Source organism: Zingiber officinale, chromosome 4B (genome assembly GCF_018446385.1).
Source record: "Zingiber officinale cultivar Zhangliang chromosome 4B, Zo_v1.1, whole genome shotgun sequence".
Taxonomy (NCBI): Eukaryota; Viridiplantae; Streptophyta; class Magnoliopsida; order Zingiberales; family Zingiberaceae; genus Zingiber; species Zingiber officinale.
Genome location: NC_055993.1, coordinates 81,733,866 through 81,761,043, shown reverse-complemented (window position 1 = coordinate 81,761,043; position 27,178 = coordinate 81,733,866). Strand labels below are relative to the sequence as shown.

The 27,178-nt window shown below is 41.3% G+C and overlaps 1 protein-coding gene across 2 annotated transcripts; it reads left to right on the top strand.

Annotated features, from left to right (window-relative positions):
* The first annotated feature begins 4,398 nt into the window (after positions 1-4,398).
* Positions 4,399-26,154, top strand: LOC121975273 (F-box protein FBX14-like). 2 transcript variants are annotated; one of them, XM_042526835.1, is made up of 6 exons: positions 4,399-5,208; positions 5,339-5,849; positions 5,935-6,994; positions 18,256-18,364; positions 25,302-25,759; positions 25,853-26,154. In XM_042526835.1, exons 1-3 carry the CDS (start codon positions 4,574-4,576, stop codon positions 6,715-6,717), a joined length of 1,929 nt encoding a protein of 642 aa, XP_042382769.1. In that variant the 5' UTR covers positions 4,399-4,573; the 3' UTR covers positions 6,718-6,994; positions 18,256-18,364; positions 25,302-25,759; positions 25,853-26,154. The 2 variants fall into 2 exon arrangements, with proteins under 2 accessions (XP_042382769.1, XP_042382770.1); XM_042526836.1 differs by having other exon boundaries at positions 5,935-7,006.
* The last annotated feature ends 1,024 nt before the right edge of the window (positions 26,155-27,178 follow it).

Below are 27,178 nucleotides of genomic sequence, written 5' to 3'. Positions count from 1 at the left end.
TGAAGTCAGGCACGAAGAAATCCAGATAGGTCAAGGGTGACCGGACATCTAGTCGAAGTCCAAGTAGGCCAAAGGAGTGACCAGATATTTGGCACAAGGAAATCCAGATGGGTCAAGGGTGACCGGACATCTGGTGGAAGTCCAAGTGGGTCATGGAGGACTGGACACTTGGCACGAGACGGTAAACCCAAGTGGGTCAAGGTTGACCGGACACTTGGCATGAGGAGAAAAGTCCAAGTGGGTCAAAGAATTGACCGAACACTTGGTGAAGAAGTTCTGACAGGTCAAGGTTGACCGGATGCCAGGCATGAGAAGTTCCAACAGGTCACGGTTGACCAGATGTTGGGTTTAGGATCCTTGGACTTGAGTTTAGGCAAGTCAAGGTTAGGACAATCGATCAGCTGATCGATTGACCTAATCCCAATCGATCAGCCGATCGATTGACCTAATCCTAATCGATCAGCCCATCGATTGGGAGAGTGCTACGACAAGCAGTGGCTCAATTGATCGACCGATCGATTGAGAGCAAATTGTCACGTGCACAGAGAGTTGCCCAATCGATCAGCTGATTGATTAGGGCTGGATTATCGTGAAGACGCGAGGAAGTTTGAATCGATTGGTCAATCGATTTAGGTCTTTTCCAACATGAGCACAGAGGCGCTCTGAATCGATCAGCCGATCGATTGGGATATGACCGTTATGCAGGATGCAGGTTTTGGATGACTGGGATCGCACTGATTTAATGTGGTAATCGATTAGGAGTAAGCCCAATCGATTGGGAGCCCTAAGAGCGCAAGGTATAAAGTTGTGGCGAGCCTTCGTCTTCGCAACTCTTCTCTCGATTCATATACGTTCTTCCTCGACACTCATCGCCAGTTCTTGGAAGCTCTTGGAGACAAGTGTAGGTGCACTTCCAAGATTCAAGAGGCATCAACAAGAAACAAGTGAGCAAGAAGAAGATTTTTATTTGTACTCTTGTATTTTTCTTCTTGCGTGTGTTGTATCTTATTGTGTGAGTGTTGTACGAGGTTTCTTCACCTTCGGTAGTTACCGAGAAGGAGTATTTTTCTTAGTGAAGAACGTCGTGTGTGTGTATCCTTGGATTAGTCACTTCATCTTGAGGTGGATACCAAGTAAATCTACTTGTTAGCGTTGTATTGTTGTTTCGTGTTGTTTCCACTGTGCATCATCATCACGAAGCAAGCAAACGAAGCGCGATGAGCTATTCACCCCCTCCCTCTAGCTACAAATCGACTCTAACAGTTCCAAGCCGAAATAAAATCTTCCTCTTCATCAAATTTATATATATATGAGTCAAAATCTTTAGTAAATTCTTTGAACTCAGAAAAAACTCCACTCAAATGTATTGCCGTATTTTCATAAATGTGCCAAATACATAAACAATGATGTGTTTCAGGCCATCTGAAAGTCAAAGCCTTTGCCATTGCTGCATCTTGATATGTAAGAATAGTTATTGATTTTTTTCTCACACATAGCTTTGGTAAATGTATCAAACAACCACTCAAACGTCGAAGATATTTCATCATATAATAAAGCTGCACTAAAAATTATGGATTGCTTATGATGATTAACACTTACAAACAACGCAATTGGACGACCTTCATTGTTCTTCCTGTAGGTTGTGTTAAAGCAAACAACATCTCCAAAATTGCCATAATTAGCTCTCTTCTTAGCATCACACCAAAAAAATATTAGTTATCAAATCATTTTCATCAACTTGAATAGCATAAAAAAAATTAGGATCATCAAACTACATTTTATGCAAATATTCCAATATACCTCCTGTATCATCAACTCTGATATTTCTTGTTCTTTTGGATCACAAGTAGTTGTTGTAATCTTGAGGAATAAAACCTAAATTCTCTCTCTCACCTACTTGTTTCACCATAAGATCATGAGATGCTTTTGGGGGGATTCTCATATCACTTGCCATCTCAATCTGTATTATCGCAGAAATAGATATATTCCTATGACATCTGTAAATGTGAGTTTTGTTTGGACCTGAAAGATAATGATTATGCTCTTTAACGAATTGCTCCACACTCAAGTTGTCATTTTTTCAACAACTAATCTTTATTTTAGTTTCACAACCAAACCTTGCTTCAGAACAATGAGATTTCATATAAACATCTCATTTGTCCTTTCCTCTTTTTCCTTGTGCATAACAACAAAAAATCTTGTCAATTAATTTATCCGATTTATCATTGTGGCTTTTACTTCTTCTTATGCCAAATCCAATTTGTTTAGCATATTTCAAATAAAATTCATAGGCATCATCTTCTGTCTTAAATTTCATACCGATTTTTGGCATCAATTCTTCTATGATAGATGTGTCAGAACTCATCAATAACATGGTAGAGTCCATACCCTCATCAATAACATCAAACTCATTATCCCAATGGTCTTCATTTGCATCAAAATTCAACCTATGACAACTCGTAGATTCAACCAACGACAATTCCATGATAATTACCTTGATCCTAAACAAAAAAAACAACCAAGAAATGTATATATTTTTACACAAGTCACAATGCGATTCTACAATGTGATAAAAAAAATGGTTATAGATAATGGTTACACAGATCATATTTTTTACCAAGAAATTATGGTTATAGATAATGTGATGAAAAAATACATCAAAAAAATAAAAATGTATACATTTTTTTACTGATTAATCTTAGTAGTGTATTTAGCATTGATCAATCTTAGTTTCTACAATGCATGAGACAAGATGATTCAAGAAACAAAAACCATTCAAAGAAAATAATATTTAGCATTGATCAATCTTAATTTTATCAACCACACAAATTCAATTGCACAAATTATTCTAGTATAATATGATTCAAGAAACAAAAATAAAAATAAAAACAAAATAAAAAATAAAATGATCTCAACCATTAACGTGCCAAAAATTGGATAAACAACTTGAAAAAAGTTCGACTTTGCTAGAACCATCATACATGAAAGACCAAAGATCCAAAGATTTCACCAGAAGCGATGTGAAGAATTCACTCGGAGATTGCACAGGGCAGGGAAGCGATTTGCAGGATCTTCATCGAAGAAAGGTAGAGACGAAGCTGGAGCTCCTGGATGCCTTCGGGAGGGGGATGTCGATTGTGCTGCCTGCTCCCGTCGAAGGTGGGAAGGAGAAGGGAGTCGCCTCGATGGTGCTGCCTACTCCCGTCGAAGGTGGGGTGCTGCCTGCTCCCGTCGAAGGTGGGAAGGAGAAGCGTCAAAGGTGTGAATGAGAATGGAGTCGCTTGGATGGTGCTGCCTGCTCCCGTCGACAGTAGGAAGGAGAAAGGTTTAGGGCACTGGAGGGCATTCGGAGCGAAATTTTGGGAGTAGAAGGGTTTGGCGAGAGGTTTCTTTTGCCATCGCAACGTCACATGTTTCTCACAAGAAACACTGTTCAATTTTGTCTTTACCTGTGTGGGAGAGGGGGACAAAGAGGTTTGGGGACAGAAGATTTGAACTGCGTAAAAGTGCAATTGTCAATTGTACACAAAAAGCCATCATTCCTCAAATCAAACATTATTTGGTTGACCTACAAGTCTGATTTGGTAGCGAAGGTCAGACCATTCACTGAATGTCTTTCTATCTAGGGCTGTAATCGAGCCAAGCCGAGCTCGAACTCGAGAAAACTACAGAGGCTTGACTTGAGCTCGAGCTCAATCGAGCTCAAGTCAAGCTCAATCGAGCTCAAGTCAAGCTCGAGCCTGACTTGGAAAAATAAATTAAAAATATATTCAAGTGGGGATTCAAACCATAAACCTTAATTACACTAAATGATATGCTCTAGCCACAAGTTTCTCCTTAACTTATTTTTTATATTAAAAGTAATAATAATTTTAATTATTAAAATATTAAATTGACCTGGCTGGACGAGCCCTCGAGCCAGTGTTAAATAAGCTCGAGCTCAACTCGAATGTTAAACGAGTCAGCTCGAACTCAGTCAAATTCAAGCTCGAGTCGAGCTTTGACCAAGCCGCTCACGAGTGACTCACGAACGGCTCGACTCATTTGCACCCCTATTTCTATTTCCATCGTCATATTTAAGTTTTGGCTCAGCATATTACTTCTGATTCTTGTAGGTGTTTTTTTTTTTTTTTTTTTTTTTTTTTTTTTTTTTTTTTTTTTTGTTGTCGGTTAAGTTCACAAAACATGTATGTTCAAGTCGCGCGCCAAAAGCATCGGTGAGGATTATGCAAGGCATCGATGAGCATTGGTGAGCATCAGGGCAATCGATCGATCCTGTGGTTGACAACTGTTGGATCGAATCAATCTTTTCTCGCTGACAAAAAAAAAAAAAAAAAAAAAGAAAACAAAAACAAAACCCTCACGGTCAAGAATCAAGATTCAAGAATGAAACAAGAAGCTCCTCCACCTCTGATACCCACAAAATGATTCAATGCCACCTCCATTGATCTTCCTATTTAAGATGGATGTTCTATCTTGAACACAACAGCAAAAGAGTTTCCCACCAAAGACAATCTTCGAGGCGGTTGCTGCTGCGAAATTGAGTGTTTTGGGGCTGGAATCGGACGGATCTATGGCGAGGGTGGAGGAGGCTGGGGATAGGGAGGGAAATAAGGAGGAGGAGACCAACTGCTGGCCCCCTGAAGCTGTCGAGGGAGGCAGGGGCGGGGAAGGGCCCAGCGGAGGGAGTGGAGGTGGGGATGGTGATGGTGACGGAGGGCGACCCGACACGCCGCCGCAGTCGCCGCCGCCCTACATGGACCAGCTGCCGGAGGACGTTCTGGAGAACGTGCTTCAGTTCCTGGTCTGCCGGAGGGACCGGAACGCGGCGTCGCTGGTGTGCCGGTCCTGGTACCGCGCCGAGGCGCATACCCGGCGCGAGCTCTTCGTCGGCAACTGCTACGCTGTGTCTCCGGCGCGTGCGCTACGGAGGTTCTGCGGCGTCCGGGCCCTCGTGCTCAAGGGGCGCCCTCGCTTCACCGACTTGCACCCGTTTCCGCGCAACTGGGGCGCCCGCTTCTCCCCCTGGCTCACTGCTTTGACCACCGCATCCCCCTGGCTTGAGCGCGTCTGCCTCAAGCGGATGACCGTGTCCGACGCCGACCTCGCGCTCCTCGCCTTCTCCTTCCCCTCCTTCGTCGATCTCACGCTCATCGGCTGCTATGGGTTCGGCACCCCTGGTCTCGCCGTCATCGCTGAGCTCTGCAAGTTATCCTCTCTGACCCATTCCCTCCTTGAGCTGATCCGAAACTTCAAGATCTAACTTCGCTCATCCACCCCTAAAATTCCTCGATTTGGATCAGAATTCCTTCGATTGATTGTCCCGATCTGCTTGCAGGAATCTGAGGGTCTTGGATCTGATTGAGAACGATGTGGAGGACGAGGACGAGGACAAGGCGCCCGTCGACTGGATCTCGAGGTTCCCGAAGACAACTACCTCTTTGGAGTCGCTCTCGTTCGAGTGCGTTACTTGCCCAGTGAACTTCTCCGCCCTGGAGGCCCTGGTCGCTCGTTCGCCCTCCCTCCAGCGGCTGCGGGTGAACCAGAATGTCTCTCTTGGCCAGCTCCGCCGCCTCATGATCCGGGCGCCGCACCTGACCCACCTCGGCACCGGTTCCTTCTGGCCCGGCATCGCTGAAGATCTCAACGCCGCTGACCTCGAGCAAGCCTTTCTCGCTTCCAAGTCGCTCATTTGTCTTTCGGGGTTCCGCGAGGTGGCGCCGGAGTACCTCCTGGCCGTCCTCCCCGTCTGCGCCAACCTTGTCTCGCTCAACTTAAGCTACGCCGTGATCACCGCTGAACTGCTCAAGCCTGTGATGCTCGAATGCCACAACCTCCGCACCTTCTGGGTGTTCCCCCCATTCTTCCGCCCAATGTGCTTTATTGCTCAATCCAAATCTAGCTCTCTGAAATTGAACTCTGCATATTCTTCAGGTTCTTGATACCATCGGTGACGAGGGACTACGTACGGTGGCCAAGGCATGCAAGAACCTCCACGAGCTCAGAGTGTTTCACTACACGGACTACTCCGTCTCTGATGCTGGCCTTGTGGCAATCTCAAACGGATGCTGGAAGCTCCAATCGATCCTGTTCTTCTGCCAGCGAATGACGAATGCTGCCTTGGTAACCATGTCCAAGAACTGCCCGGACCTGGTCGTATTCCGCCTCTGCATCAGCGACGTCCACTGCCCCGATCACGTCACTGGGGAGTCTATGGACGAAGGCTTTGGAGCCATTGTCATGAACTGCAAGAAGCTCACTAATCTCACTGTCTCCGGCCTGCTGACCGACAAAGTGTTCGAATACATCGCAACCTATGGCAAACTGGTTAGAACTCTCTCAGTGGAGTTTGCTGGAAACACTGATCTGAGCCTGAAGTACGTGCTCGAAGGCTGTCGCAGACTGCAGAAGCTGGAGATTAGGAATTGCCCTTTTGGTGATGCAGGCCTGCTCTCAGGCATCCACCAGTACTACAACATGAGGTTCTTGTGGATGGCCTCATGCGAGCTATCTTTAAGTGGTTGCAAGGAGGTGGCTCAGAGGATGCCTAACTTGGTGGTGGAAGTGATCGGAGATTGGCTAGACCTTAACAGCTGGTCCGAGCACTTTGACAGCTGTTCTGAGGACCTTGATAGCGATGAGGTGGATGAGTTGTATCTGTACCGGTCTCTTGAAGGGCCGAGGAATGATGCACCCCCGTCCGTCAGCATCTTGTAGCTTTCCCACTTTCAGTAGAAACACAAGGGAGAAGAAGTAACCAAGGAGCTCATGGTAGTCAGAGGACTGGAAATGTGATGCAGCAGAGTGTATTTGGTCAGCAATTCCCACAAGTCACTGGATCATGCACACATTCACCATGCATGAAGACGATGCAATTCTTGATTCTATAGTGATTCTTGGTCCATGGCCTGATCTCTGCAACCACACAGCAGCCATCACAAGTTCAAGAAGATGATTTCTTCACTGAGCTTTCTGATGGATAGAAAATGCAATCGTAAGTCTTCAGGTTGTTCATGTTCCTTTGTATTCTGGATATTGAACCTTTGCTATGTCATTGCTGGATTTCAATTACTTCCATGATCTTTTCCTTATCTAGCTTCTCTTTTTTTTTTTTTGAAGAATTTCCAGACTTAAATGAAGAGTTGACATTTTTCTAGTAGAATGCCAGTTTCATCTCCATTGCTTTGGGATTTGATTGGTATTTGACCCCACAAAATGCTCTTTGCTTTGCTATTTAGTCGACTTCTTGTGCTGTTGAATTCTTGAAACAGTGTTTTGTCCAAGGTCAGATCGCTTTTGGTATTGATTTAATCATGTTTGTTCTTCTTAAAGTGGAACTCTAGATCCTTAACTGTGCCTACTACGGAAACAGTTACCTGGACAACATGCGAAATATCTTTCAAGAAATGACCTCTTTAATTAGTCAGGGACATTTTACTGTTTGACGTTCCATAGTGGAGAATTTGTGCACTACGTAATTAGCATATCTTTGGTACCAACTGCTCAAAAGTCAGACCGTGTAAATAAAGAGGTCTAACATTTAAAAATACTCTTCTTTATTAGATTGGTCCAACTGATTTTTTATAATGCTGACTGACTCGATAGATCTGACTAGCTAGATCAATAGTTGCACAGTCTATAGTCAGCTCAATGGTCCAACTGATTGGTTGACCCAATTGCCTCAACTCGTACAATTAGTCCAATCAGCTTAGCTAGCTTGCCACCCAATTTGAACCATTTGACCCCTTTAAAGTGGCCTGGCTGAGGTTGTGCTTGTACAACATGACCTACTCAAAAGGCATGTATGAGCCGGTCCATTCTATTTGCACAACTTGAACAATTCAATTCCCTTCTCTAATTATTTATAGAAAATATTAATTGTTCAAGACAAATGAACCATTAGTATCCGAAATAGGATTTACTTCAGCATATATAACATCCAGGCCTGGCAATCAACGCTAAAATGTTGTCAAATGTAGTTTAATTGAAGAAGAACAAACAAGGCCATCGATGCAATTGGCATCTTGCTGAATCTAGCACAATGCACCAAGTCCAATCGAAGAACAAACAACTCTAGAAATCTAGTGGCAGGTCTTCGACACTAACGAGAATTGCAATCTGTTCAACTTTGAGATCTTGAGCTACCTCCGTAAGAGGAACCAAAGTGGTCATACAGTGGCGAGCCCCATGCTCCATAAGGAGGTCGTAGCCTAAAAATGGCTGTTTAGAGCCTGTGTTCAAATCGCCATTTCTTCTTTTCCTCCGAGATAAACAGACTAACAGAGTGTTAATTTAATGCTTCCCCATTCGAGGATCCAATCTTTCTATTTTAGAGTTCCAGATCCCTAATTCCTCCAAGTGTTCCTGGGATCATGCTTCAGCCTTGCCTCCTTTGATCAAGCAGCGTCAGTGGGTTCTGCTGGGATCGATCCAGTGCATCGGTGGTGGCCCCGGTTGGTCTTTGTGTGTATATGCAATCGCTTTAACATGTATTGAGATGCATGCTTACCAATGTAAACACATCAACGGATCTTTTCCTTTTGTTGCGAGTGATAATACATATTGCGTATGTTGGTTGCATAGACAATGACTAGAAGTGATGACTGGGGCTGCTACTAGAGTTGATCAAAATGTGCATGATCATAATGATGACTATTGACAAGATAGTGATTGAGGTAGTGGCAACTAACAAGCTCTCCATAGTAGCACAATAGTATAAATGCAGTCGTATGGTAAACATTCTATGGAGATTCTACACAAGTCCTTCCAGTGGAATTTAAAAGAAGTCCACCACCCTGTTCTCCTAAAAGGAGTTCATAAAACCATACCTTTTCCTTTCTGAAATTTCACTGAAAATCCAATTCTTGTAAGTTATTTTTTTTTTCTGAATTTTCTGAAAAATTAAACCAACTGCATCCCTCTATCCTAATTTCTTTTCCTTTTTCTTGCCTTGTCTTTTTTCAAATACAAGTTATAGAAACTAACCCAAATACACCATTCAACCATCTTTTGCACAAAATAGTTTAGTTCCATGTGTTAAGTTCTGTTATACTTCAGTCATCAGACCTAAATGGAAGTTGAGTTTTTAGGTTGGATTTTTATTTTTTCTAATTGGCTCATCTCCTACCAACAATGCTATGGTAAATATTGAGAACTCTATATTATACATAACAGTTTCCTTTTGTCCACTCTCTTATGTCCTTGGTAATTTACTCTCCTAATCCACTTGTCTGAATCTGGTTATCACGGTCAAATTGTGTAATGTACTAATGTGTTTATCGGAAAATGAGTTGGATTGGAGAACTTCTGTGTAGTGATAGAAGGCTTGCCATATATGAAGTGTTGGTTGAGTTCATTAATGTTGGATAACAATGTAATATTTTACTGTGCGTCTATATCATTAGTAGTACCTTTGTTCTAAAGATTCAAATTTATTTTCTTCCAAGTGGTATCTGCTTCTTAAATCTTGCAAGTGCTATTGCAAACTAAAAAATTATTCCATTGATTGAGTAATTAGCTGAAAGTAAATTTTCTAGGCAACTTCATAGAGATATTTTTTTATTGTACAATGTATCTTTTCTCAGTGGATATATTATTCCAGTCTAAGGATGGTGCCATAGATGTTTTATTGTGAAAGACATTCATTTTATAGAGGCTTCATTAGATGATCATACTCGTGCTAGGGAACAAATATAAATGATGTTTTACTGGTGTCTTTTGGGATGATCTGATGCTTATATGCTTGCCAAACTCTGTAGAATCATTGTTCTGCTCCGCTTTTCTTTGAAAGCATATTCCTCAAAAATTCATCTATTAACATTTCCTTGTTTAGCTTGTTTCCTTTTAAATCCAGAAATATCAAGAACAAACCATGTAATTTTCTCTTGGTGGACGTGTCAACATTGATCCTTTGCAATCATTAGGCTATCTGGTTGAGGTCATATTTTGGCTCTTTCACTATCTTCCTTCCAGCAAATTCCTGGTTCCTACTACAATTTCAAGGGTTCTTTTAAATTCTCAAAGCATCTCTACACTAATTATTAAGATTTATAATTCAATGATATGTAATTAATCTTATAGCTGAATCTTATAATTGTATCACAAAGTTTCTAGCCTCTCCGCCTTTTTAGTCTCTCATATTCATATCTGAAAGACTGAAGTAGATGTTTGCTTGTAGTTATGTGATCATGATTGGTAGTTTAATTTCAGAAGTGCTCACAAACCCATTGGCTTATCTTCTCAAAGTCTATTATATTTGTTGATTTGTTTGTTTTGAAAAGTTGGAAGGATATTCCATCTCAAAATGGCTATTCATTTGGAAGGGGCACCTTCTTAATATATAGATATCATGGTTCACTATAATTGTCCATGTGGTACGATGGCCATTGAGCATTCTTATTTCACCATGCTCCCTTATGCTATCATGACTTTGAGGTATGAGTCTGACTCTGAAATCATGACAAATTCAAACAAGCCTAATCAAACTCAAAATGTAAGGCCCCAAGGTGGGTTCCCCTTTAGCACTAATAATGCCTATGAGGTCTCAAACATGTGGCACTAAGGAAGTAGGCAACGTTTATACTTCCTCAATCTCATGTGTGAGACCAAGCGAGCCCAATTCAAACCAAAATGTCTTGGTGCTTAGGGGGATACCTCTTTGTCACTTAATCATGTGCAAGAGAGTCTCACTTAATCATTGGGACTAAGAGGAGTAGATGACTTTCACACTTTATCATGTTCCCTCAATTCTAACGTTGCTAAAGGTGAGAGATTGGCTTTGAAAACCTTTTGAAGATGACGCCTTCTCTCGGATTTCTTAGTTTGCATAGTGGAATGAATTTGTAACCAATCTGTTTGATTGTTCTAATGAAAATCTTGCAACTTTGTCAAGTGTTGAGCTGGAATCATCCATGAATTTATTGTTGGTGCAACATCCCTCAGGTCAAGGTTGACCTGGTTGACCAAGCTGAGTCTTGGTTTGAGTTTAGATGTTTGACAATAAGAAATTGATTGAAGAAGAGTCAAGTAGGTCAAGGTTGACCGGATACTTGACTGGGAAGTCCTAACTGGGATGTTAGGTAGAATGGAAGTCCTGGTGAGTGAAGCCAGGTGAAAGTCCTGGTGAGTGAAGCCAGGTGAAAGCCCTAGTGAGTGAAGCTAGGTGAAAGTCCTGGTGAGTGAAGCCAGGCAAGGGAAAATCCAGATGGATCAAGGATGATCGGACATCTGGTGTTGGGAAGTCCAAGTAGGTCAAAGGATCGATCGGATACTTGGCACGAGGAATTGATCAAGGATGACCGGACATCCTGGAAGTCCAAGTAGGTCAAGGGTGACCGGATACTGGCATGAATAGAAAAGTCCAAGTGGGTCAAAGGATTGACCGGACACTGGTGGGAAGTCTAGCAGTCGAAGGAGTGACAAGATGCTAGGCATGATGTACCAACAGTCAAGGTTGACCGAATGTTGGTTCGAGAGGCTTGGACTTGGTTTTGGGCAAAGGAGAGCTAGATCGATCGCTGGATCGATCCGTGCCTGGCAGAACCTCGGATCGATCGGTGGATCGATCCGGATGTCCAAATCGATCGGTGAATCGATTGGGACGCTGCTGCCGCGATAAGCGCCGGATCGATCCGTGGATCGATCCAGCGCGTGAGCACAGAGGCGCTCTGGATCGATTCGTGGATCGATCCAAAGCCTCCCCGATCGATTGGGAACATTCGAATCGATCGGGATCCGACCGTTGGCGTCGATAAAGGCCGCAGGCGCACGATTCCTTCGGCATCTCTTCGCAGATTCATCTCAGATCTCTCGCCAGCTTCTCCACAGCACTCACAAAGCTCAGATCGCCAGTTCTTGAAGGATCTTGGAAGGTTTCCAAGTCAAGAGGCGGATCAAAGCCAAGAAGAGAAGCTAGGGTTAGGGTTTGTACTCATTGTAAGCTTGTATTTCTTGTATCCTTTCCCTCTCTTCTTGTGTTGAGTCTTGTAGGGTTTCTCCGCCCTTGGTAGTTACCATAAAGGAGAGTTTTACTTAGTGAAGGGTGTGTGTGTTGGTGTGGATCCTTGGATTAGTCACCTCTTGTGAGGTGGATACCAAGTAAACCAACCGTGTTAGAGTTGTGTGATTGTTTCTTTGTATTTCCACTGCACATCTTTGAAGAAACAAGCAACGCCGAGCAACGAGCAAACGCGACGAGCTATTCACCCCCCCCTCTAGCTACTTTTGGTCCTAACAAGTGGTATCAGAGCAAAGCCGCTCTTCACCGGAATCATCGCCGGAAGGGTCAAGCATAACAAGAAAAGCTAGAGGGTGAAGAAGTTGGAGCAAATTCTTCAAGTTCAAGACTTTATCAAGCTCAACTTCAAGATGCAATTCCAAGATGGACTTGGATTTGACACAAGGGTGGCTCCACCGTACACATCCACAAGCTTCGATTCTTGGAAATCAAGAATCGAAAATTTTCTTATGATGGAGATAGAGCAATGGTTTGCTCTAATGGAAGGCTTCAAGGCTCCAAGAAATTCAAAGGGCAAAGTTCTCAAGAGGAGCAAGTGGAGCCAAGAGCAAGTCCAAAGGTGCGAGGCCAATGACAAAGTGACCAAGCTTTTGGTCAATTTATTGCCAAGCACCATCGAGAATTTGAAGATGCAAAGAAATTATGGAGCAAATTGGCCAAGCTTCATGAAGAGATCCCCTCCACTGCACAAGATCATGAAGAATCCAGAGAGGGTGACTCTTTGGAGCAAGACCAAGAGGAGGATTCCGAGATTGAGAGATGCTCAACCTTCGAAGAAGAGGAAATCCAAGAAGCTTCATCCTCAAGGGAATGCACCGAAGGGAACAAGGAGGGAGTATACTCCTTGTTTCATATTCAAGATGATGAAGCCTCCACCTCTAGGATTGAGGGGGAGCAATCCTTGGTGACACCGGATCAAGAAGAAGGAGAAGCTTCTACATCCGGGTCAAGTGAAGAAGAAGAAGATGGTGCCACCTCCAACATTCAAGAAATATCAAATGGAGGAGCAAGTGCCATCCCTACACAAGAAGGTAAAAATAGTTCAATTAATAATAAAAATCATATTATATGTTTTGAATGTAGGGAACATGGGCACTACAAGAGCAAGTGTCCAAACTTGGCCAAGAAGAAGGGTCAAGTGGCACCAAAGGGCAAGGAGAAGCCAAAGGAGACCATTCCCGGAACAAAGAAGAGCAAGGAGCACATTGTGTGCTTCTCTTGCAATCAAAAGGGGCATTACCGGAGTCAATGCCCTAAGGGGAAGAAGATGGTCAAGGCTCAAGGAGGGAGCTCAAGTCAAGGGGGAGCTTCTAAGGTAAAAAGGAAGGTAACTTTTATTGAGCCTACCCCTTTACATCATGATAAAAAGCATGCTAGTTCTAATTTTTATCATTTTAATGCAATTTACCATAAGAATAGAAAGCATGAGGGCTTTAAGGAAAAGCATGTGGCCCTACATGCCAAAACTACCCAACCTAAGGCTAGGAAGGTAGATAGACACTTGGGCGGGAACACTAAGGATAATAGATACATGCCCAAGAACAAAAATGCTCATGGACCAAAACCTAAGGATTTAATGATAGAAAATCAAGTCTTGAGGTCAAGACTTGATAAGATGGAGAAGACTTTAAAAAGGATGGAAAATATCCTAAAAGGGCAAAATGAGCAGAGCTTAGGTTTAGGAGCACAAAGGTCATCTAATGGCCATAGGGGTTTGGGATACAAATCAAAGGCTAAGAAGGATGTGCCCTCGTATCATAGGGTTCCATATAGCTATGGAACAAACCCTAAGTCTAGAGGTCAAGTCAAAGATACAAGGGAAGATATCCCTAGAAGTATCTTTGCAACCAAAGTGACTAAGACTTCTAAGAAGTCTAAGAAAGTTACTAACAAAGTCACAAGGGAGGCTATCCCTAGAGTTGACCTAGAGAATGTGACCAAGGCTTCTAAGAAGCCCAACAAGGTCACTAGGAAGGTATCTAGGGAAGTTACCCCTAGTGAGTACCTAGAGCATCCAAGGAGCACCAATAGGTGTTGGGTTCCTAGAAGGCTTTTCTACCCCATAAATGGGTTAGAGTGTCAACTCCGATTGAAGGGTAGTTAACCCAACTTTGAGGAAATTGACACTCAAGGAGTTTTGTTAACCTTTGAAAATGAAATGGAATTATTATTTACTCCTTGAAAGAGTAAAATGTGCCTAATGGTGGAAGAATTGATTTTAATCTTAAATGACACATATTGGGAAATTCATAAGAACTACCAAGTTGGGATTTTGGCATGTTCTTAGGAAATTTAAGGCGATCCGGGTCTTAATTTAAAGGTGCTACTCTTGTGGAAAAATGAAATATGCCAACATTTGAGGATATGCTTATTTTCAATTGGCATGCATTAATCAAGGGAATTAGAAATGCCAATTTAGGCTTTGGCATTTTCATGAAGCACTTTAGGGCAATCTAGGTTTAAGTTGTAAGTTTAGCTAAGATTTTAAGGATACTTAGATAGTTAATCTAGGTATATTTTATTTATGCTAAATCTTGCCATGATTGTTTGCCTATCATATGCCATGACATCATGTCTATTTTTGCATTCATGTTTTATTATGCAAAATCCAAAAATACCATGTCATGACATTCATACATCATGTAGTTATAGGAATCTTTCTTTTGAAAGTTATTTTATTTTGATGTATGCCATAACATTATCATGCATTAGTTTAATTCCTTGTAATTAAGGACAAATGGCATTTAACAACACTTATTAACAAGTGACATCCTAGGTGGATGTCTAATATCTCTAAAATGCCTAGATAGATATGCATGATCCCTAGATTAGGGCAAAACCAAACTCTACATCTCACAAACACTATAAGGTGACTTGTATGCGCTTTAGTGCACATTAGAGACAAGTGAGATGTTAGGATGATGAACAAAACTCAAGATGTTGATTTAGTGCATTCTTTTGAGTTTTAGGTTCATCAAAACACATAGTTATGTGTTTTCCCATCATTGGGAAAGTTAATGTACAAGTCATGTGCATTATGCCCAAGGAACATGATGGGATATTGGTTTTGAAAATGTTTTAAAGATGCTTTTCGAAAACCATGGTGAAGGCTATCTTTTGATAGTAATCACCATTGAATAGTTAGACACAAACTTGAAGAAAACGCTAAAGTTTTAGCAAGTTTTCAAGCTTGTGTCAATCTTTGAAAATATGATGTATTTTCATAGAAAACTATTTTCCATGATTAAGTATGCCCTAAATAATGTCTACACGAAATTTTATGATTTTTGGATTTTTGTAGAATTTTCTAGGGGTTTCAAGTTGATGAAATGGAATTTCAGCAACTATCGAGCTTCGATCAATCCATGAATCGATTGGGAGTGCTCGAATCGATCCGTGGATCGATTCGGAAGGCAAGTCTCCCGATAGAGGTGCTCTGGATCGATCACCGATCGATCAGGTAGTCTGAATCGATCGGTGGATCGATTCGGAAAGGTTCAATCGATTGGAACCCAACTCTAATCGATCCAAGTTGCTGATTTTGGTGAAAGGCCTGATTTCAGCATCTTTGAACCTCTTTGAGTCTAGGTAACCATTCCAAACCCCCAAAATACATTTGTATACATACAAAGGGTGTTTTCGTGTGAAAACAAGGATGGATTGGTTAAGGAAGGCTTCATTGAAGTTTAGGTTGAGGTTTGTTTCAAATTTTGAGTATTGAACCTCAAAACTTCTAAATTTGGGTTTCTAAAGGTTTAGGGATTCCAAGTCATTGTTGGTGCAATGACAGAAGTTACCACCATGTCTTTAGGGGAGGGACTCTTTAAAGACATGAAAAATTTATTTTTCATAACCTTGGAAGGTGGTTAACTTTCTTTAAAGAAAATGCTCACGTATGAGCTTTCGAACTTGAAATGGGAGTGGATATCCTCATTATTTCAAGTGGTTAGAAAATGCTCGAGGTTGGGTATTTGTCACATTGAGGGAGAAGTTAAGGATAAATGAAGGGTATGGGACCTTCATTATCGTGTTGATCACAACGAGCGATGTTGTGAACAACGTTGAGCAACTCTTGGGGAGAATCGTCAACAAATGGATTTGTTGATGTGTACCCAAAATCATGGGTTGATGTGCGCCCAAAGATGGGTTGATGTGTGCCATGGGGAGAATAAAAGGACCTGTGATTGGGTGTAAGTTAGGCTTTCATTACCTGGAGGGTGCCCTCTTTGGGGAGAATGAAGAGCTTAATTTATCGTTTCATTACCTTTCATGAGGCTTATAGGATTAACTTACATGTGGTATTGTAAGTGTTATTGTGGTATCGTCAAACATCAAAAAGGGGTTGTGCAACCTCGGTTGACCTGGTTGACCAGTTGAGTCTTGGTTTGAGTTTAGATGTTTGTGATAAGAAATTGATTGAAGAAGAGTCAAGTAGGTCAAGGTTGACCGGATACTGATCGGGAAGTCCTAACGGGATGTTAGGTAGAATGGAAGTCTGGTGAGTGAAGCCGTAAGGAAAGTCCCAGTGAGTGAAGCTGGGTGAAAGTCCCGGTGAGTGAAGCCGGTGAAAGTCCTGAGTGAGCCGGTGAAAGCCCTAGTGAGTGAAGCTGGGTGAAAGTCCCGTGAGTGAAGCCGAGCAGGGAAAATCCAGATGGATCGAGGATGATCGGACATCCGGTGTTGGGAAGTCCAAGCAGTCAAAGGATTGATTGGATACTGCACGAGGAAATCTGAGATAGGTCAAAGGTTGATCACCGGACATCAGTGGAAGTCCAGTAGGTCGAGGGAGTGACCGATACTTGGCATGAATAGAAAGTCCAAGTGGGTCAAGGGATTGACCGGACACTGGTGGGAAGTCCCAGCAGTCAAGGGTGACCATGCTAGGCATGATGTACCAACAGTCGAGGTTGACCGAATGTTGGTTTGAGAGGCTTGGGACTTGGTTTTGGGCAAAATCATCGGATCGATCGATGGATCGATCCAGCCTTTCCCGGCAAAAGCCTGGATCGATCCGTGGATCGATCCAGATGTCCAAATCGATCAGTGAATCGATTGGGACGCTGTTGCTTCGCGCGATAAGCGCTGGATCGATCCGTGGATCGATCCAGGCGTTTTTCCAGAGCACAGAGGCGCTCTGGATCGATCCGTGGATCGATCCAAAGCCTCCCCGATCGATTGGGAACATTCGAATCGATCGGGATCCGACCGTTGGCGTCGATAAAGGCCGCAGGCGCACGATTCCTTCGGCATCTCTTCGCAGATTCATCTCAGATCTCTCGCCAGCTTCTCCACAACACTCACAAAGCTCAGATCGCCAGTTCTTGAAGGATCTTGGAAGGTTTCCAAGTCAAGAGGCGGATCAAAGCCAAGAAGAGAAGCTAGGATTAGGGTTTGTACTCATTGTAAGCTTGTAAGCTTGTATTTCTTGTATCCTTTCCCTCTCTTCTTGTGTTGAGTCTTGTAGGGCTTCTCCGCCCTTGGTAGTTACCATAAAGGAGAGTTTTACTTAGTGAAGGGTGTGTGTGTTGGTGTGGATCCTTGGATTAGTCACCTCTTGTGAGGTGGATACCAAGTAAACCAACCGTGTTAGAGTTGTGTGATTGTTTCTTTGTATTTCCGCTGCACATCTTTGAAGAAACAAGCAACGCCGAGCAACGAGCAAACGCGACGAGCTATTCACCCCCCCCCTCTAGCTACTTTTGGTCCTAACATTTATGTCTTCTATATATGTACTGATTTGACTGTAACTTGGTTATAGTTTTTTTAATGTTTTTTCTTCACATAATCTTTAGGAATATAAATGCTGATAACTTTTAATTACTGTAAACAGACATTTTGAGATTTGTGACTGAAAAAAATCCTAGTACTAAGAATGCAGTATTGCTATGTCCTAACATTGATATGGAATACATAATATGGTTTTCTGTGTTTGACTTTAGAAATTGTATTAAACTTACTGCAGTTGAGATAGGGAATGCTCAAAATTGAGAATTTTCAGTTTTCTAGCTTACCGAATTTGTAAGACAATTTTGATCCTCATGTTGTACCTCTTTTTTCTTTTTCTCGACTTGGATGTCAAATTATTTGATATGAAATCATTCTCTAATACACACACATTAGCTGATTATAATGAACATATATGCCTGAACACAGAGAAACAAATGCCAGTAGATGCCTGGATTATTAGATTGTGTTTTTATACCATTAACTGATGCTTACATTTAATTGTTTACCTTCAGGTTAAACTTGATCAGCTTGTAAATCCCATGAAGGCTGTTGCTGATTACAGAACCAACATTATCTTCATAGGACTTGGAAGGAGGAACTTTGTCCTTAGCCGATATACAGGTAATTCATTCTCCTCTTACATATGCAGTATTGCATTATTTTTATGTAGTTAATGATCTTTTTGAATGATTATATCAAAAATTGGATATAAAAGAAGGGGAAAGATATATTCATAGAATAGTTAAAGTGAGAGAAAAGAAGACAAGAAATTTTATCCAAATAAAATGTATTAAAGATGAATGTAATAGGGTACTAGTAAACGCTGGAGAAATAAAAGAGTGGTGGGAGAGGTATTTTTATCAACATTTTAATGAAGGTTTAGGTGACCAACTTAACTTAGGTAATTTAAGTAGGTCAAATGAGCATTGAAATTTAAATTTTTATAATAGAATTCAAATTTCAGAAGTAGAGCAAGCTTTAAATGGGATGCACAATGGAAAAGACGTTGGACCAAATGATATTCCGATAGAAATATGGAAGTGCCTAGGAAACAAGATATTAAATGACTTACAAAATTATTAACATGATATTAAAAATAAAAAATGTCTGATCAATAAAGGATAAATATTTTAGTTATCAGGAGCAAAAACAAGATCTACATATGATATTTATTGACTCAGAAAAAGATTATAATAGAGTCTCAAGAGAAATTATATAGAGAATTCTAGAAAAAAAGATGTTAGCGTAACGTAGATTGAACTAATTAAGGATATGCACGAGGATATAACGACTAGAATTAAAACTTCAAGCGGAGTCACTGAAATATTTCCAATAAAGATAGGATTACATCAAGGATCAATTCTAAGTCCCTATTTTTTTTTATACTAATTATGGATGAACTCACTGCACACATTCAAAACATAGTATTGTCCATGTTGTTTACAGATGATATTGTTTTGGTAGCTGAATTACGTGAAAGAATAAATGCTAAACTAAAATCTTGACGGGAAACACTGAAGGGAAATGTTTTAGGCTTAGTAGAATAAAGATAGAATATATGAAATTTAAGTTTAGTAACGTTAAATGTAATGAGACAATTATTAAGATAAGAGATGACGAGTTGTCTGAAACTGAGAACTTTAGATATTTAGGACCATTTTTGTAAAATGATGGAGGGATTGAGAGAGATGTCTTACATAAAATACAAGCAGGATGATTGAAATGGAGGAGAGCGTCTGGTGTTTTATGTGATCGTAAAGTACCTCTAAAATTTAAAAAAAAATTCTAAAAATTACAGTTGGACCTGCTATGTTATATGGAGCTGAATGTTGTGCTATGACTTTAGCACATGAGCAAAAGATGAGAGCTGTAGTGAGGATGTTAAGGTGGATGTGTGGACATACGAGAATGGACAGAATAAGAAATAAGAGCATTACATAGAAAGTCGGAGTTGCATCTATTGAGGAAAAACTCCGAGAGACACGTTTAAGATGGTACGAGCATGCACTTAGACGATCAATAAATGCTCCAGTTAGGCGATGTGAAACTATGACAAACACGCATATTAAACAAGAAAGAGGAAACCAAAAAAGACTTGGTTAGCAATAATAGAACAAGATAAAATTTATTTAAGTATAGATGATGATATAGTAGGAGATAGAGTTCAATGGCGTAAAAGGATCCATATAGCCGATCTCATCTAGTGGGACAAGGCTTGGTTGTTTTTGTTGTTATTGTTGTAATGATCCTTCATACAAAAATCTTTGAAGAAACTTTTATCACATGGAACTATCCTAGTGGGCCATAGCTTGTATTATGATTTACAAGGTATGCCTTGTTTTCTTACTAGCTTGCAGCCTATCTTCTAATTGTTGTATGCTCATAGCTAGATAGCCTTAAACCTAAACAAAATTTACCAAAATACAGTACATGAGATGTATTACCTCCTGCGTGGTTTATGTTTTACAACCCTGTTGATCACCTTAGAGTTGTTGATACCTTATGCATCTTCAAGTTTGTGGGTTTACCTACCTATACACCTTCCTTGAACACATTGTGCAAGGTGTGTAAATAGAATAGTTTCGTGTAATTGTACTTATACTTTTCTCTTGAATATTTAGCACGCTAATTCTAGTGTTGTTTATGTTGGGGCAATTTCCCTTGGTCAAGTTTGATCAGTTTGACTAAGCTTGAGTTGAGTCAAGCTTGAGTTGAGTCAAGCTTGAGTCGGGATTTGAGTTTTGATGTTTGACAATATATGGAGATTGCTAGGGCAATCGTCCGGTTGTGGAGATGGTCAAAGGGTTGACCAGGTTGATGAGAATACAAGTCAAGTAGGTCAGGATTGACATGAGACTTGACTCTGGAAGTCCTAACTGGAGGTTAGGCAAATTGGAAAGTCCTAGTGAAGCTAGGCAGGAGAAAGTCCTGGTAAGGAACCAGGCAATTGGAAAGTCCAAGTGTGATCTTGGCAAAGGAGAAAGTCCTGGTGAGGAGCCAGACAATTGGGAAAGTCCAAGTGTGATCTTGGCAAAGGAGAAAGTTCTGGTGAGGAGTCAGGCAACGGGAAAGTCCAAGTGTGATCTTGGCAAAGGAGAAAGTCCTGGTGAGGAGCTAGGCAAGTGGAAAGTCCAAGTGTGATCTTGGCAAAGGTTGTAAGTCCAAGCATGTGGTCTTGACAAGGTAAGTCCTAGTGTGACTTGGTAAGGAGAACTCGACAACTAGGATGAGGCCGAAGGAAGTTCCTGAAGGCAAGACATGAAGGATGGGGAGATATCCGAGGGACACAAGGCTGATGGAGGAGGCTAGAAGGCTAGTTCGAGGTTGGTCGAGTGTGGTGGTATAATCCGACAACTAGGATGAGGCCGAAGGAAGACGTGAAGGATGGGAGATATCCGAGGGACGTAAGGCTAATGGAGGAGGCTAGAAGGCTAGTTCGAGGTTGGTCGAGTGTGGCCAAATGCTAGGCATGGAGACCCAACAGGTCACGGTTGACCGGGAGTTGGGTTTGGGAATTTGGACTTGAGTTTGAATTAAGTCCAGGCTGGTTAATCGATCGGGCGATCGATTGAACCAGAGTCCAATCGATCGATGGATCGATTAGAGTGTGCTGCGATTGTGGGAAGGCCTAATCGATCCGTCGATCGATTGGGATGTGAAATCGCGAGCATAGAAGCTTTCCCAATCGATCGGGAGATCGATTGGAAGCTGCCAATCGATCGGTCGATCGATTGGGCAGGGGAGTTCTCACGGGATCGCGAGAACACAAAAAGCTTCTGAATCGATCCACCGATCGATTCAGATGTTCCCAATTGATCGGTCGATCGATTGGGCAGGGGAGTTCTCGCGCGATCGCGAGAACACAGAATGCTTCTAAATCGATCCATCGATCGATTCAGATGTTCCCAATCGATCGGTCGATCGATTGGGGTTCGACCGTTGGGCAGGATGTGGGTGATGGACGGCTGCGATGGAGCGGTGCTGACATGGCAATCGATCGGGGATGGATTGGGTCGATTGAGAGCACTGTTTAAAGTCTTAGCGGAGCGTTTTCTCCGCAGATCTTTGCGATTTCTTCCTGCGGTTTTCTGCGATCTTCACCAGCGATTTCCTCCGAGTTTCTTGCCAGTTCTTAAGGGTTCTTGGAGTGCATCTCTAAGATTGAAGAGGCAACAACAACACAGCAAGTAAGCAAGAAGAGTGTGTTTCCACTTGTATTTTTATATTTCTCTTCTTGTGTGAGTTGTATTTGTGTGTTTGGGTTTGTACGAGGCTTCTCCGCCTCCGGCTACGATCGAAAAGGAGTATTTCATAGTGGCTGAGTGAGTCGGTGTGTGGATCCTTGGATTAGTCACCTCTTCTTGAGGTGGATATCAAGTAAATCCTACTTGTTAGCATTGTATAGTTTGTCTTCGAGTTGTATTCCGCTGCAAATCATCAAGACGAAGCAAACGACGCAAGCTCGCGACGAACCGCTATTCACCCCTAGCGGGCACAAAGGTCCCAACAGTTTATTGTTTGTTCCAAATGATTGTTTTTAAGAAATGATCCTTCACATTGTTATATTCTAGATCATTTAGATACCATGATTTCCTTCATTTCTTCGCCTCTGTTTTGAACTTCCACCTAAACTACGTTACGTTCTTTTGTCCCATGAAGGCCTTGTTGTTTGTTGATTGTTTTTTTGGAATTTAATATATTCATTTCCTGTTCTCAATTTCTAATAGCTGGCTTTGTTTTTGTTTGGCGACGTTTTAATTTGTATAAAGAAAATTTATGATCTAGTTGAATGTGCGGATTGTGATGGGAGTTGAGGTGTGGGTGCAGGCACAGTAAGTTAGGGAAGAAGACACTATAGTATTCCCATCCATTCGGTATACACGACCAACACACAGGAACAGGAGGAGAACCGATCACTTGGGCTCATTAGCGATGAGCAACGAACTGTTCTTATACTAGGGTCATCAATCCAAAATGATTAACCCATTGGGTTGGATTGCCACTCTATTTATACATCCTTTCCTCATTAGTTTTTATCGATTAGTGGAATCGCCTCTCCACTCATAGATATACTCCTATCTTAAACATATGTGAGATTAAAGGTTGTAGCATACCTATGCTTGTAGGATTTGTCACTAATGACCTGATAATTTGATTCTAATCAAGGTACACTTATTGCTCATATGCTATCCTATGTCTCAATTTCGAGTTAATGGCTTGGGGTGTCAAAAAGTACCATATTGTCATGTCATTGCTGAAAGGTATCAGCTAATTATTCACTTCCCCCAACACATCATTCCTTTTCTTCATGTACAAAAAAATATAGTTCATTTAAAATTGGTCAAAGAGTAGGAAGTGGCAAGGTTTCAAATCTTGAGTTATGCTGAACTTTCGATCTTTCACGGGAATGATCTTGTTTTACTATTGTGCTGAGGCTTCAATGCATTGAAGTTGAAGAAGGAGATGAAGCATAGGAAGGAGTTTATGCCGAACATGATTTTAAATTTTGTACCATGCCGATTGAAATGGTTGAAACATATCTTTCTTGTATATTATTGAGACTCGATACCACTTAGCATGAACAATGTCTCTTTCCTTTACTTCATCTTTTTCATCCTTTAACTTCTAATCTATCACCGGCACCATATATCATAGCGTTGACACAATACTAGAACATATGTTTTCGGTAAAACACCGAAACTATGACACAACTTAAGATTTTGAACCTTGATGCAAAATGGTATTGAGTCTCAGTGATTTGTGATTTACGAATGATACGTTTCAACCGTCTTGCCTGACATGGTATGAGATTTCAAACCATGATAAGCAGTATAATGTATATTAACAAAATGTATTGATTTATTGTTTCAATCGTAGACATCTTTACTGGTAAGTGATAGCTGTGAGATCAACATTACTGAACTAGATGTGTGCATGCGGATGTTTCATGGTGTGAAGCAAGAACCTTGTAATTAGAATCTACTAATATAAAAATGGAAATGATGGACATTGCATGCTATGAGAGGAGAGTAGTAGATAAATGAAAATAAATATAATTGCAATAAGACTTGCTAGACTAGTTCAGTGCGTAAAGGTGTATACAGACAGTGAAATTGGAAGAAGCATTTGCTTGACTTTTGTGTCACAGTTCAATGGGAGGCTGGAATCCCTCTTGGAAATCAGCTGAGTGACACAAGTATTGTTCTATCACTGTCTCAGCGGAAAGGCACCTTTGAAGCCATTACTAGACTCAATATCTTGCCTCCTTTGCGGCATAACTGGAAGCTTGTTTAAATATCTGAAAAGCCTGCTCAGCCAGTCCCTTCTCTCTGTGGGGGGACCTTATTGTTCTAGGACAAGAACAGCCCTCGCTGGCTACGGACTTTTCTCCTCTAATAGATTTGTGGGAGGGCGTTGACACTGATTCAGGTCTCTTAGCTGTGGGCTATTTGTGGTGCCTAACTTCCCCAAGCAGGATGGCTTCTTAATTCAAGGAACAGCCTCACTTCATCAACAAGTTAGGTGGCCTCACTATTCTGCTGTTGTCATCAGTGTGATGGCTCAGTTGCAGTATCCAAAAAAAATACCAAGGTGCCCAATGTTGCATAGTGAAATAAAAGTCAAGAATAACTAGACATCGAATGAACCCTTGCATCACTGGTTAGGCGAACTTAGTTCAAGCTTTATCGCTATAGCCATTTCTTGAGCAGCTTTTCCCCAATGCTATTCTAGGGGAACAAGTTTTACGTTTGGGAACTAAGACTCCCTCAATGCCCCTTACAGTCACTGAGAGAGAACTTAAAAACCACCTGACATTAATTGGGCTCAGATACCACTATCCTCTATGTTGTGAACCAAAGAAAGCCTGGAGCAGCCTGGGTAGGTAGGTAGCAATTCTTGTCTCATAGAAGCTAGCAAGGAATGCTGAAAGACACCTCGGCACGTTAGGGGTTAGATAGTTTGGGAACATACTGTTTTGTTTGAAGCTACTTTTCTTATAATAGTTTACTTGGCATGAATATCCTTGTTTGTTGGATAGTAACAATCAAATTGTGCTTCGTCACACTATACTTGTCTTAACTAAAAGATTGATTTGGGTGTGCATAACCCATCCAAGTAGAAGAATGATAGTGGGTCTCTCTTATGTTCACTTCCATTGCATAACTAATTAGATGTGCTGCTTTGAAGTTAACAAGTTGTATTTCCGATGTCACTCCTTGGTTGGCAAAAACTCTGTTGCTCAATATCTGCTTCAACTTTACTCCAAAATTACTAACATTTCAAGTCTCCAAATATATGCATAGGTAGAAATTACGTCAAGTCTCAAGATAAATGTTTAAATCGCTGATGCATGTGATGGTGTTGTTTACCTTTGCTATCGTATGTTCATTGATTACAGCTGTTTCAATAGTTGGTCATCTTGAATTACCTTTCTTTCCTTTTATGTTGCCTTGTGTTGCACTATGATGGAAAATACTGAATGGTGTTGTTCTTTTCCCTTATTTGTAAACATAAATTTTAGGCCATGTGAGTGCTTACCTTCTCTTTTTATTATTAGGATTCTTGTGGTCTCCCCCAGAAATTAGTCTTCTTTAAACTTAGTAGCGGGAAAAATATCCAGTTGTGTGTTCGCAAGATGGCTAACAGCCTAGGCGCATCAAAGAAGATACACAATGAGAATGCTGAGCCCATGCAGCAACAATCAGGAGATGACTGGCACAAAAAGGCTAAAAACTTGTTCATATTCGTGTGACTATATTAAGGATATCGAGAAATTGAGAGCAGATTTGTGCTAAAGGAAAAAGGAAATATTTAATTTGCAAAAGGCTCTCTCAGAAGCTACCAGAGAGCAACATTTGTGATAGGAATCAGTCATCACAAAAAGGAACTTGTAAAATTAATATTAATGTTATTATCAAATGTTCCACTAAAGACAAGATCTCATGAAGGCCCTGAGAAGAAGCCAATTAAAATTACCTGAGATTTCATCTGGGAATGGTGTAGATGAATCCCTGGGTAAGTAACTGCTTCTAGCCTATTTAACTACTAGATTACCCTAATGCTCTATCAAATCATGAAGTTTGTATACTTTGCTTTATGGTTTGGCAGGGACTACTGTAGCTAAGAGGAGGTTGTGTGTTTGGATGAGAAAGATAATTTAAAGGCTACTGCTGACTCTTGCTGCAGTGGGGACAATGTCAGCTGACAAGTCTTTTCTGTGTTCTTTTCTCTCTTCTAGGAATTTTGTTACTCTTCATTGTATTGTTTTGCTGAGTGATGCTGAACTGAGTAGATGAGTTCCTTACGTTTGCCATTACTTGATGGATTTGCTCAGGGCTCATGCTGAAGATGCTATTCTCATTTTTGTTCATTACTGAGTAGACGCAGAACATAGTCATGTAGATTAATCACTTCGAGTTTTTTTTTTTCTTTTCAACTTCATTTGCTGCTGCTCCTGTTACCACTAGTTTAAAAAAATAATGATAATGACACAAAAACATAGTTTTCAACTGTTCTGCCACATGGATGCAGTGTGCCCCTTGCCTGCCACTAAGCCACCAGCTCAATGCAAATGCCACCCAATAATTTAGGGGCCATCAAGGCACAATGACATTGTGCCCAGCCAAGTGTGTTTTATTTTGATCCCCACTGTAGTACCACTATCAAACATTTTGCATGACATCTAAATTTAGGAGACTTAAAAAGATAATCAAGGCCAAAAAAAAAAAAAAAAAATTCTTTTTCAGGTCCCTCATCCACAGTGTGATGAGATGTCAAAGGGAGTTGTGCAATTTCACATTGACAAATATGTTAAGTATATAAATGTTGCAAACAAATGTATACTTTACGCAAATATGTTGGTTTTCATGAGTAGTGTAGTGAGCTCCTCCAAGGCTCAATTGCTTAGAAGTGGTTCGGGCACTCTGATGCGCTGATGGGAGGGTTTAGTGTTAAAGTGTCACAACAAAGAGATGTTGCACATCTCGTTCAGTAGCATTCTGTTGTCCAACAGTGTGTCTATTTGAAACGATGTTGTCCACACATCTCGTGGGGACGTGCTCATCTGCACCTTTAGTCATATGATCCTACATGTGTGTTCACTTGATCCTAATGTATCTTTGCATTCGAACGTTCTTCTTTTCCGTCTGTTTGTTTCTGCCCCGTGGGATCCCACGGTCTGGGTGTCATAGATTCGCATCTTTGTGCCTATGTGCCCATAGGCCTCTTTCAAATTTCGTGCTCGAAAAGAGGTCGTGTGCCCTAGGTAGCTCACCTTTTTCAAAACTTGCAGCACCTTTTCAATTCGCATTTCTTGTTGTCTGAACATTTTGCAATTTGCATAGGCTTTGTAGACCAACTCCAAAAGAGGCAATGGCCCTCGATAAGGGGATCAAAAAGCACCAAACCGAGGGAGTATCATACGCCCGCGATGAT